Genomic DNA, 14,482 nt, shown 5'->3' with positions numbered 1-14,482 from the left:
CAAATATTTTCATTATGTTCTCTATTAAATATACTCGTGACTTTATTTGACTTCCTTAGATATCTAATAGGGTATTTATTTGATCTTCAATGATATAATTTTTTACAAAAATTAAGTTACACAAAGAATAGTCACGTGTTATCACTATGAATTTAAACTATATATAAAAATCAAATTACTATACTTAATTTATTCTCGATGTCTAACTTTCAAAGCACTGATTCAAACTTATTAGCGCTACGATTCTACAGAGGGACAGATGGCGCCAAATTCATAAGATCCACTATTTCTATATTATATCTTAAGATAGGAGTAATAATGTTTAAATATTGATATCAGAAACAGGGAATGTTTAACTTTGAACTCACATTTAGAACAGTCTGACAAACAACAAAGTTTCGTTATAATGAATAAAAATTCCTACACAAAAGTGAGCGATGAATGAATTCGTAGCACTAAGAGTAAGCTGTACAACAGACCGTTATTGTGCTAACATTATCCGTTTCCTTGATATTTTAACTCTTTGAACTCGTTTATTATTAAATGTCACGTTTATTATTATTTGATATATTTCAATTCTTTATGTTTGTTAGTTGTGACTGTGGTTGTGACTTGTATTAAAATCTATACCGATTTCGATTGTAAAGAAAATTTTGATATGCGTTGATGTTTCTTTAAAACACTTATTCGTTTTTAGACGTATAAAGTTGATGAATATATAAACATCCCAATTCTCGGCTCCACAAAATGTAGAATCATCTCCTGAATTATAATGACGCAAGCTTGTATTGACTCATACAAGAATTCAGATCAAGCCTTTTTAATACTATTTTTAAACATTAATTCTAAGGACCTTATATGAACATGATTCCCCCATTTAAATTCTATAAATTTCGTCCTTAAATTTGCTCTACATCACAATATACGTATTTTGCGCATTATATTGGTCCTTATCGCTGAAGATGCTCATCTGGTTGGGCCAGCATATGCAGCGAGCAGCGAGCGATACCCCCGTCCCGGGCGCGGGCCGAGTGGCGACCGCAAGCTAATTAGTGATAATGTTGCAGCGTCAGCGGGTGGGCGCGCGCGCGGTGGCGTCGCCGCTGGCGTGTGGCGTGCGCGCGCGACTGTAAACGCTCCCCGACGCCGGACCATGCGCGCAGTGCCGCCACGCCGCGCCGGCCGACCGCGCGCACCATGCTCAACATGAAACTTAAGGAGCGCCTCGCGCTAGCCGTCAGCGCCTTCCTCGTCCTCTTCACGCTGATGCTCATCGTGGACCTCCAGATGGACTATGGCATCTCTGGACACAGAGTCCCGTTGCACGGCAGAGTCAAAATCGGAGATGAAACGGATAAAGGACATTCTGCGTATATCGAATTTCGGAAGCGGTTCCTGCAGAAAAGGTGAGCTGTGTTTGTGTTTTGGTGTTGTTTCTTGTGGTAGAGCTAGTGAAAAAAAAAGTTTTAGTAGTAGATATTTAAATTTAATGAGGGCTAGTTTAATACCCCGCAATTAATTTAACTTTGAATCAAATTTCCCAAATAGGCATGAATGTATAATAACTTAATTAGGTAGTTATATTCGTTTGCTGTGTACCTACAGAGTACAAACCGTCGTGTTTATAATTTTGTTTATTTCAAGGAATTATAGCTCTCTGAAGAATATTTCTTTATTAATATACATATGTTATCTCCCGTTATCACATGTTTACCGGTTTGACAGCGTCTTTGAAGATAACATAATTCATAGTTTCTCGATGTGTAAACAAAATTTCCTGTTCTATTAACTAATTGAGATACTTCCAGAGCTAATTATTATTTAATATCTTGTTAAATAGCGCTAAATTACACTATAATGGCATTTTATATGATTTGCTTCGATAGTGACAGCAACAACTTTAAATAAATTTTTAAATAATGTAGAGCCAGTAATATGACTTGATTCAAAACAGTAAAAATGTTATTAATTATTTTTGGAATTTCCCTAAAGAAAATATTATAAAGATTCTGAATATAACATGCGTCACACAAAGTTTGTTTGCTTTAATTTTTTGGGTTACATTCATGATATACTATTGTATATTAGCTACAATAATATCTAATTGATATCACTAGAACAAACAGCTGTTCAGAAGTATTCTACATCTTATATATAAAAATGAATCGCTAAATGTGTTGGTAAGCGCATAACTCGAGAACGGCTGAACCGATTTCGATAATTCTTTTTTTATTATATTCCTTGAAGTACGAGGATGATTTTTATGTAGAGAAAACGTAAATATGTATGTACCACGGGCGAAGCCGGGGCGGACCGCTAGTTACATATAATATTAAATTGAACTGTGTACAGCCGGGTGATTCCTTATCATAGTGTTAGGTTCATTTCATTTACTCAACATTCACAATATTTATTTAATTTTTCAAATCTTTGATTTTTTGGCTCTAAACTCAAAAATTTAATTTTCATTTTTGAATAGATATCCTGACGATATCTTTTGACTCATGGTACCCATTTACTAAATTTAATAAATACGATTTCAGTTATAATAAAAAAAATCTATTTTAAAGTAAAATAGAGCAACCCATTCATTTATATAACAGGCAACACTCATGCAAAAACAAACATATCGTTAATTAATATTCTACTTGTAACTTTACAATTCATTAAGGAGTGTTAAGTAGTTGTCGGATATAAAGTTTTTATTATGAATATTTTCCCTTCCCTTTTTCTCTTTTAGTTGATTACTTCTTTGGTTCCCAAAACGCAACGCAAAAATAATAGTTACTGATACTATTTAAATAAAACTAAAACTAATTTTAGTCTTGATTAATCAAAAAAATATTTCCTAAAATTCGGCAGAGATAATGATTGTAATTTTGGTCTCTACACTCATCACTATCGAAAATTATCATAAACCCAATATAACATGTTTTCGATACTCTTATCTGTAGATAGCGATATATGTTGAGCGGGAAAAGGTACGCATATAAAAATATTATATGCTTCATTTTATTTATATGTATTTGATTTTTTATACATTTTTCTAAACCAACGTATTTTGAAGGTAAAACCTGATTTTTCTTGAGCAATCTTGTTTAGGTATAAGAATGTGTTGCAATGTGTTATTCTTAAAATATTTTATTTATTTACTCGTCGCTAAAGTTATTTCGCATAAAGATCGCATCACGGTACAGGTAATGTTGTGGGTAATGTGTTATTGATTAAAGAGAACGTAGCAGATTCATTTCTATGTATATAGAATTAATATATGACATATATATTAATTCTAAAGCATCAAATTAGGTATTTAAAAATTCTGATGTCAATATTTAACACATATTTTTTCGTTGATACTTGAATTTGGCCAATCAAATAAGATTTTACATTTTAAAATGCAAACTTATTTATCTCATATATCTTATTGTGAAAATAAACTCCATTGATATAAATAAAAACTCTGCATCAGTGTCATAACATTTTACTATAAAGTATGTATAAGGGGAGATTTGATGTCTCTCTGTTGTTAAATACGGTACTTACATTGGCCGTAATAAAATTCTCTTTTATTCTTATACTGCTCCAGTCCATGTAAGTTTACATAGGTCCATTTGTAGCAGGTAAAATATTTATTTATACATTTTTTTATTAATTAAAAGAAAAAGAGCAATGTTTACAAACTAAATGTAAAATAAATGTATGAGCGAACACTCTGAGCACTTCACCACAATAATAAAATTTACCCATTAGTCCCCAAAAAAGCGTTGTACTGGATCTGTATGATGTGACTTACATAGCTCTACATACATTCTTAATGTCTCCGTCTTCGCAATAACATTAGAAATTTTACAAACAGTTCAGCTTCCTACTTTATGTCCTTTCTCGGGTATAAAAATATCTCTATACCAAATTTCATGCAAATTGGTTCAGTAGTTAAGGCGTGATTGAGTAACAGACAGACAGACAGAGTTACTTTCGCATTTATAATATTAGTATGGATTTATGCAACATTATGCATATATTTATAAATTTATAATGGATATGATTTTTTTTAATATTGATTTTTGTCTTGCAAAATAATTAATAAATCAAAATATGATTTGTATTCAAACTTTATTCAAACAACAAGGACTTAAAATTAGCATCATATTATGTCAAATGAAGTTTCTTTATCAAGAATGTTTATAATCGGTACGTTCACTATATTACAAGTATTTTTAATTAATTGGATAAGCTAAGACCAAGGTCATTGTGATATATCGATGCATCGGCTATCATAAATCGTAATAGTATCGTTATAATTTATAGTAGGGATCAAATAGTAATGATTTCTCTGAATATTTACAAGCCAAAGTGGCAAGAAAGCCATTTCTACCAGATTTGAAACATACATTAATTAATCTGAGATATATGGAATTTTCCTACTACTATTACCTATAAAGGCGAAAGTTTGTAAGTATGGATGTATGGATGTATGGATGTTTGTTACTCTTTCACGTAAAAACTACTGAACCGATTACAATGAAATTTAGCACACATATAGAGGGTAACTTGGATTAACACATAGGATAGGTTTTATCCCGGAAACCCCACGGGAACGGGAACTATGCGGGTTTTCCTTTGATAACGCGGGCGAAGCCGCGGGCGGAAATCGAGTTAAAAATAATATTAAAATGTTTACTATAAAACATGAGTTATTTGTAATTTTATAGAAAATGAAATGTAATACGATATTGGACGTGTCTCAATATTTGCTACAACGACACTAATGTTTACCTTTGAAAGCAATCTGCGGCGATTTTCTATTTGCTCACATACCTCAAGAGGTTTTATTGATTAATAATTTTACTCAGTATCCAGGTAAGGCCAAGTAATGTGAGACTGTAAACCATGTTTATCATTTATGTTATTAAATATTTCTTCAAAAGGAATCATTTTATCTTATAATTAATTAAATATTTTCTAATATCTGCCAGAGTCGTGCAAATATTAGGTATATTAAAAATTATAAAAAAGTGTAGGGCTAGACAAATTCATTAGCATATAACTTACATATTTGAGATTAGCTGCTCTACTTATGAGTTATGACTATGATTATCTTTTACGAACTGAAAAATAAAAATGAAAAACGAATGACAAATATTATAGTGCAAAGTTCTGAAGTAAAATTAAATCCCTCTAATAAAACTTAATTTAACGACAATAGCGTGATTTTAAATGCTTTATTACTTCTAGCTATTGTTAGCGATATAAAAGTAATGGAGTGGCAAACTCATATTACGTTTACTTTTAAATATTTATCCAGCCGATGCGATGACAAATTAATTAATGCATTGTTCTACAAACAAAAGCTGTCACCGTTTACAACATGAACACAAAGCTGAGGACATTTGCAAACAACCACTTAGGCGTAAACAAGTGAGGCATTAAAGCGAAAGTTAATTTAATTATGTGAAAAATATTTTTCAGCGAGTAGCAAAAGCTGACGCGAGCTTTTGAATAAATGAAAACGTTAGTTCATTGATTTTGTGAACGATAAAACGTGTATTCGTGTTATTGTGCAGGAGTATGTATTGTAAAGTACGAATTTAATAGAGTAAGGCGACGATTTTGGTATCTATAAATCTTGACAAAGAAGTTTCACTTCTGACACGTGTGCTCGGCACACACGCTCATTTTTACTATAACTTGATTATGACTATCACTGAAAGTGTCGACAGACGTATAGAAAATGTTAAAATAAAATTTTATCAACACTAGAGCTTAATATCAATTTGTATCATAATATCAGTAGTACCAAAGTAAGATAAAATGAAATGATAACCGTTAGCGATTAAAGGGCGTAGGACCTTAGCATATAATGAGTGCTACATTAATATTCATACTTGTAGATAACGCTGTTCATGCCAACATAATCGTATATTTGTAAAAACGCAAAACTAGGTTGCTGACAAAGGCCTCTACAAAAAATAGTTAACTCGCACTATTATGCTCTTGCGTAAGATATTTAATGCAATTGTACGTGGAAATATTTACCTATCGTATTTCCTTACAAATACGTGCATATAAAATTCATTTAATATTGGTCTTGAATAGCAATTTATATTAATGATGCATATCAATTGACGCACGTATACCTGGAACTCATTCGGGAATAACTCATAACTGTGTTTCAATCGTAATTAATTCTGAACTTTCAGCGAAGGCACAACTTACTTCTTTATTGATAAAGCATATTGTGACCAGTATAGAAGAAATAAATTAATGAATATTTCGTTTGTTAATGTATTGATAACATATAAAATCTATTTTATTGAAGCAGCTAGGTATTGATTGTCGAAGATAGACGTGTGATTTTTGTGTCGAGATTAAGATATTCATGTCAAGATATTCAATAGATATCTTTATAGCTCTTCTTAAACAAAACGGAAACTCTTATATAATGATAAAAATAATTAATTTTCTCGCGAACAAACTATTTATTAAATAGAGAACTAATTGTTTCCAAAAATATCATTTCAAAACCTCCCACATATACATTTTATCTTTGTCGAACGAAAAAGAAATCTACACTGTCTGGGGTCTTAAATTCACCATATTTTAAACACGCTTATTACTTTCAAAGCTCGAGTAAGAGCACTTCGAGTAATAATTATGAAGACATAAACTTTGAGTTAGTAGGTAATAATTTTAAGTTGCTGTCTGCAGTCGCGTATGTATTTATCATCTACAACCTTCTCATAAGTGTTCCTAACATTGACGCAACATTAATAAATTAATAAACCCTCAACTCTACAATTTACAACCCATAAATACAATTTATTTATTAAGTTTGCCCTTTCAAACGTTTTAACCTTAAGGACCTGGTCATAATCGCGGGAAAGGAAAGAGAGTAGTTATTAAAGACTGGATAACCTTTTCATAGATAAACTGATCAATTATATACATGGAGAGGGGACTTAACCGTTGTATAAAATAGCTCATAGGTAGATATTATTACGCATAAATTAACAATCATTAAACAAACTTTAAATAGGATTTAATTATTCAGAGGCTTATAAATAAACCTTATTTTAAATGTTGTAAAAATCTGTTTTTCCTTCCTCTCTACCATTCCTGTCAATTTATTTAAATAATATGTTTATCCTTGTTACATAATGTTATGATATAAAATAATTTTATGAATATAATAAAAATAAGTTGAATCACTAAAATAAAAAGTTGAAAATAAACCGCATCCATCGCTTTCACTCTTCAACATTAATTCTTCGTAACTCTTTTCCACAAGTAACAGTTTAAATTGGCGGTTAGACAACTCAAGTAATATTAACCACAATTTATGTAAACTATAGGCTCTTAATAATACTCTTTAACTAATTTTCACTGTGGGTGGAGGAGACAATGTAAATTTTCCAATTGCTTCGTGAAAATGATTTAAATTATCCCTTCAAGTATCAATCCTTTCGATCCTTTCATCAATAGCCATAACAATAACCGACTGAAGGTCATCAAAATACGGGCTCTTGAATATTTAAGACTAATTAAATCAGTTGAAGTTTTTTGTTCTTAGTTATCAATTGCTCTCTCCATAGCAACCCCCTTTCGGAATTATTTTACGTAAGGTTCCGCACATTCAAATGTTTTTAGTAAAATGTTTTAACAAATATTTTTTCTGTACATTATCTATTTATCTTCTATTTTAGTCCTATCTGTCATTACGCCACTTTCAAACCTCATTATTTACCTACCCTATTTACTATCTCATTTACTTACAAACATACTCGGTACATCTTGTTATTTATAAAAAAAATAGTTAATCAATCAATTTGTCAACAGTAATGGAAGTAATTCATCTCGAGAGTTCGACCAGTCAGCTCCAAGTGAAATAAGTGGTGTGGAAGCTGAACCGAGAACTCCGACGGCACCAGCAGATCGCTTCGAAGACCTTCAGAGGATACTGGCTATGCAACTCCAAGGGAAATACGAAGATAACCCCGTGGTAATACCGCCAAATAAAGACTTGAATGTGCTCCGACCAGAAAATCCGACCATTGGTGAAATGGAGGATCTAGAACCTAGGTAAGGTACTTTTAAATGAAGGTGTACTTTTATTTAGCCCTATAAAAATAGAACTATCTTTTGTATGACACAAAATATGCGAATACACAGAAAATATTATAATTACAAACCTTAATAGTATAGCAGTTTAAGATTGACTGTCGCTGAATAATAATATGCAAATAAGTTATCTTTATTACTCTCTTATTAAATGGACTTGAGGATGGTATTCCCAAAATACTCATAACTAACTTTCATAATCTTTAAAAGAGCAAGATGCTATTAACTGCGACTCAAAATAAGTATATTGCGTTACAAATGCGTTATTATTATAAACTATGTCTTTTGCGCTGGCGCTTAAAGACCGTTAAGAAATATTAATTAAAATTGCTTCGCGAAAAACGACGGGAAAAGGACATTACAAGGAAAATTTTCGAAGTTGCCGACAGCTGACATCCACAAGTACGATTTATGTAGCACTCGTCGAGTTGCCGAATTAAATTGTTAGCGACTTCGTTATAACTGCAATTAAACTTGGAAAAAATTAATATTCTGCCAAATATTACGTGATTCTGTCAATTATAAATTTAACTTTTTAAAATTAGTTAAAACTCGTTAGCAATTATTGAACATCGCAATACAATTTTAATAATTTAAGAAATATGATCACTAATAGGAAATCAGTGATAACATAATGCACTTGTAATTTTCAGCATTTATCCACATAAACATTAGCTAGTAATGTTCATCCCGAAAGCTGGCAGGGCTCTTTTATCCTCTACGAATAATCCGGCAAGTGCTGAACTATGCATTAAAACCAAACAGGTTGGCCGCCACACGTTGACGTAATTTCACTTAAGTAAATATAGGCAGACCAAATCTCGCAGGAACGCTACAAGAAATGAAAAACTTTAACATAACATGCTCCTTTATTCTTCCATCTTTACACTTATACATTTTGGACGGATTCCTTTTTGATACTACTATAAAAACGGATCATAATATCATACTTATACGATGGGATCATTCTATATGTAACAGAAAGGCGACCTTTTTTATCTTGTAAAGCAAATTTCACAAGCTTTGCGAGGAATCTTATTTAAAAATCCTGTTACGGTGCCCTGCCGAGATAGGCGCGGGGTCTTCGACAATAAAACTAAATGGAATGAATGCAGGAGGCTTCCTCAAACGCCTCTCTAGATATGATGGCGCAACTCATTATATGTATCGTTTGTAAAGGGTTGCTATAATTTGGGAATTATTCTTTGCGATACATTACCGCAAATGATGAGTCGTAAGAATGTGAAATGAGATGGGCTTATTTTCAAAGATATTTTGTTTAATGCAAAGAAGATTTTGCGTGAAATTATTTGTTTTCATGCTGTACACATGCGATAATGCGACAAGGCCGCAAATTTGTACAGTTGAGATTATTTGTACAGTATCGAATACGAATAAAATATTTTACATTATAGATTTATCTATCGAATAAATATCAGGGTATATCGAAAGATACCTACATCGTAACCTATAATCATAATATCATTCTCAAAGCAAGTCCTCGATAGACTTGACCGATAAGTAATTTATCTTGCTACTGCATATTAGTTGTAATAATAACAATTGATATAATAATATAACAGTATTATGCTACAAGAGTTAAGTAGTAGAAAGCTATGCACTATTCATCAGCTATATTGTGGCTATATGCAGAATTGTAAATGTCCTGCAAAACGGTGCCAGTGCTGAATTCCCATTAGATTTGAATACAATTCGCACCAAAAAGAGAGTCAATAAATTTTATAGCAGGTGTCGGCTTGATTTCTAAATGCAGGTTATCGGAGCATGCCACAAATTGAGAGCGGTACACGTAGGACGGTAGGCTCCTTAGTATTCCATACTGTCCCGCGCGACGTCGCCTGGAGTGTGGGCCATGTCTAGCAGGCGAATCACGTCCACTTATGTGTTCCACGCAGCCAAAACCAACACGCCGGAAAATCTTCCATGTAAATCTCGACATTAACGATCAGGTTAAGAATGTGTGATAACAATTTCAAACTGTATTTACAGGGCGCAGACTTTAAGCGACGAGAACACGTAGTATTAGTGTTCGAATGCTATTTGATTTCCCTCTCTCTTTGTGTACTTTACGATCGGGTACTTTTAAAAAGTTATAGATGAAGTTTTATAGTCGATCATAAATAGCAAGTTTTCTAATAAAGCTTCGTAGTTTGAGATGATGTGGTTATATTCTAAGTAGAAATAAAACATCATTTCACGTCGTATTCTAAACATGGTCACAGATGATGATATAGATACTTGTATGTTAATCCTGAACTAAAGGGAAATGCTTATGAAATAATTTAATCCTGTTTTACTAAAGGTGGACTTCCGACCAGCGCGGCTCTATCGCTACGGCCGCAGCGTCTAAGCCGCTGCGTCACTGTCGCAGCGGCTTAGACGCAGATTGGCTTCCGAGCAGCGCGACTCCGGCGTCAGTCACAGTAATTAAGTCCATACCTGACGATTGTGCGGTACAGTAGGAATGAACTGATCAATTAAAAAAATATTATTAGAAGAAGAAGAGGATGATGATATTTTGCTTCGTTACTACTATAGTATGGAGCGAAGCCCAGCAGACCCAATTTACAAAAATGCATGTTGAGACACTAAATTTATTAGTGCCTCGTCTTGCTCATCCATAAATATGTTACTAACTTCCATTTTTTAGATATTCTCTCGAAAATAACTAGATAATAACCTAAAAACAACGTGCTTTCGCAGCCTGCCACGCGACAGTGCTTGCGCGAGCATTGCACGGCCGCTACAGCCGCGCGTCACTGACGCGGCGACACTGTCGCTGCGACAGTGGCGCTCCGCTCGAACGTTCCATCATACATTTCCGTACTGTATAATACTATCGCTCTGTCGCCGCGTCACTGTCGCTGCGTTAGTGACGCCGGAGCCGCGGTGGTCGAAAGTCCACCTTAAAGGGAAATGCTTATGAAATAATTTAATCCTGTTTTTTTTCTACAGCGTGAACGCATCAAACTTGGAAAAGTTTCAACTGAAAATAGCGCAACACGAGTTGTATGAAGAGGGCGAGCCTTTAGTGGAGGAGGTTCTCAAGGATATGGCAACTTCACCAATTTTACATGCTGGTTTGTATTAACTTATTTTTTATCATTACTTCCGATGATTCCCTTGCCTGGACATTTTCCATCTACCTATGTAGGCAGTCCAACGCGCTCATAAAAATTTTATCCATTTACATTTTTTTTATTATGTAGTATATTTTTAAAGGCATACAACATATTTTACAGATCAAAAATTATACCAACAATGACACAAGGAAATAATAGGTATTAAGAACAAAATAAGCGGTTGTCAAGAGATAACGTGAATTGACTAATGCCACTGTGCGTATGCGTGCATTATTTTGCTAAAGTTTTCTAGGTATTTGTACAAGGAAAAAAACACATCAATAAAAGCTAAATTCTTGATAGCATTCGATTTTGGGAAAAATATATGAACGGAATATTTTATTAAATACGTTCTTAAAACTTGATCGGTCGCATGTAAAAGCTATCTTTTAACACCACATTTAACACTGTTTTTTATGTTTACTCCGCATTGACATTTGTCAATAAATCATTCAGCGAACAACAAATTTCTCTTATTATATTAACGAGATACAGATATTAAACAAAGCTGTATTAATATAGGTCTTCTAATATAATAATAATGTGTACCTTTAAATTATATAGGCGTATAACGATCGGTCCTAAATACTTAATACAAAATTGCAAAACTACACCACCGTAGCAGAAACAAGTTGTTTATAATATTACAATTAATTCAAATTGTATCATAAAACACCGTTCTTGAGACAGAATTCTAAATATCGCCTACCTTGTATCGGACTGGATTTCGACATGCAAATACCTGTGCGATATTAATAAATATTATGCTAATGATATCGAAGTTGATTTATTCATTAGATATTTCGGCTAGTAAAGATAAAAATATTTATTCTTAGCCCTCACTTTGCTTCAATTCCGACCATATAACGTTGAACTCCCCACAGTATTATAAAACTTACGTGACAAATATCCAAGTGCCTCCGGAACTAAATATAATACAATGATTATGAAACATAACTATACCTACATTATAATAAGTAATTGTACGCTACTTATTAAACTATGAAATCTACATTTAAAGCCGATAAAACGTTATTTTATAATTCTGAGATTGTTGCTTCGAGTAAATAAGGCTTCTATGAATTATAAAAAAATGGACTTTGACCTTTTAAAAAGCATAAAAGTTAATAATAAAATAATGCCACTTTGACAATATTGAAATCGATACAAAGTGCACCTACTTTCATGTCATATCATAAAAACTGTAACTGTTTTATGTACGTTCCGATCTATTATGCATTTGTAATTATTTTGACTTACTTTACCATTGTACATTCTTAATCATTAAGTTGTATAATTTATGAAATAAGTAAATTATTACCCGTTCTAATCCATATTATAAAGGAGAGATGATTTTCGCACCGAATAATTTTGTAGGTACTTTTCCCGATTCCAGTGGTCGGGGATACGGCTAGTGTTAGTTTAATATATTTTAGATTATTTACAATGTTTGACAGACGCAGAGATTAAATTGTAGAGTTTATATATTTCCTACAAAAGATCAATATTTGAAAATATTTATTAATAAAACAGGATACAATACAACAGGAGCTTATATTAAGAGTTACTTCGTTTAGTCTAAACCTTTACATTGCATAAAGGCGGTAGACGCCAGGCCGAAAAACAATGCGTCTATAGAGTATTTCGGATTAGAGTATTTTAATCTATGCGTATAAATACATTATTGAAATGATTCCCCGTTCAGCCTTGGTCCACCTGCGTTTACAAAGCTTAAGGCAGGTTATGTATATTAAATAAGACGGTCCCGCAATCAGTTGGGGTTAGCGGTCGGACGGACAATAGTGGCACAACAATCTCGCCCTTTTACTTCCAATTGGACTTAAATATTTAAATCACTTAAATGGATTTCATTGTTGAACCGACTTATCATGTACACTACCCTTTATTTTTAGCTGCGTTCTAATTGTTGTTTAATTTATTCAATTGCTAGGTCGAATTTCATTAGACAACTTTCAAGCTTAGCCTTATTGTAAATATCTCTCGAGGCTATGGTTATATAATTATATTTTTGTTACAGAGCAAAAAGAGGGAGGAACTCAATTGAAGCTCATAATGGACTACCCTAACGGCGTACAAGCTTTATTCAAGCCAATGAGGTAAGTTTGTTATAGTATTAAACTATATGTGGATTAAGCTTCGGAAGTATATAATAGCTCTATATTTATAAAACAGTTTTTTGTTGTTTGGTATAAGAGTAAACTGGCACCAACAAATGATGAAACCAATAAACAGGACTTGAAACTTCTTCGGTCGCGGACGTTTTTCTATGCATAAGTGTTAGTTCGGAGTGTTAGCGAGTGTTCGGGAAGGACTAGCGGAAAGTTGTCACGTGGAGTGCTGCGTTGGTTCCATTCACTAAAGTTCGGGAATGTTCTCGCATGATCGGCTTAGAGGCTCGCCTTTCTTCCCAACTACAAGTGTTATTGAAGTAAATGCGAGTTTTTCCCAAGTTCCTTTTGTGCCATTGTTACCGTGTAAGGCGAGGGTACCCTATTGTGCGGAGAATAAGTAACACGATTATTTCTGCATTCCGTTAGTTTAAGTATTTAATGTGTTCAACTATAGTTTTCAATATATCAATAACATAACACTAGGTACGTTATATTTTCAAATGGGGAGATGGAGGTTCACTGTTCAATGCTACGTGTTAGCTACAAGATCATATTTTTAAGAGTCATATACAAAGAGAACTTTTATTTATTTAAAACTCATTCAAAACTGAGCAAATACAATGTAAACATCAGTCTAGAATCGAATCTAAATGACATCTGAACAGTAAATACTAAAGACATTGAAAAATTCTGAAAGAACGAAATAATATGGGATTAAATGTAAAGTATCTTCAGGAAAGTTAAGTATAAAAATATTTCAACGTCTTTTTGAAACAAAATGTAGATTATTGAAATATGACAGACAAAAAAGATATCAGAATAAAAAATACAAATTTTATTCGATAACAATATAATACCACTCCCAAATGTAGAGAATATCGTATTTCGATACCGTGGAATGTATTTATTTTCTAAACAAAACAAAGTGTAGTATTAGCGATATTTAAAACCTATGATGGACTTTAATCACAGACTTTAATACTTTATGCTGATACAAAATATTTGAACTTTTTTTATTTTAATTTTAAATACTGAAGTTATTAAGCCTTGCAAAATTTCAAAGCTCAATAACTTCAGCATTTTATTTTT

General features: G+C 32.8%; 1 protein-coding gene and 1 long non-coding RNA gene across 2 annotated transcripts in view; one reads left to right on the top strand and one right to left on the bottom strand.

Annotated features, from left to right (window-relative positions):
• LOC149906645 (uncharacterized) overlaps positions 1–14,482 on the bottom strand; it is a 118,136-nt gene that overhangs the window by 78,007 nt on the left and 25,647 nt on the right. The window lies entirely within an intron of this gene.
• Positions 1–14,482, top strand: part of LOC149906648 (extracellular serine/threonine protein CG31145) — a 76,063-nt gene that overhangs the window by 48,326 nt on the left and 13,255 nt on the right. The window contains exons 3-6 of the mRNA XM_090104808.1: positions 1,068–1,406; positions 7,837–8,079; positions 11,095–11,219; positions 13,300–13,378. Coding sequence (XP_089960934.1) covers positions 1,198–1,406; positions 7,837–8,079; positions 11,095–11,219; positions 13,300–13,378 — 656 coding nt within the window. The 5' untranslated portion in view covers positions 1,068–1,197. The remainder of the gene's footprint in view (positions 1–1,067; positions 1,407–7,836; positions 8,080–11,094; positions 11,220–13,299; positions 13,379–14,482) is intronic.

Source organism: Colias eurytheme, chromosome 8 (genome assembly GCF_061535395.1).
Source record: "Colias eurytheme isolate Ceu_HAF_F1 chromosome 8, ilColEury1 Martin Lab GWU primary, whole genome shotgun sequence".
Classification (NCBI taxonomy): Eukaryota; Metazoa; Arthropoda; class Insecta; order Lepidoptera; family Pieridae; genus Colias; species Colias eurytheme.
This window is presented reverse-complemented; position numbering and strand designations above follow the sequence as displayed.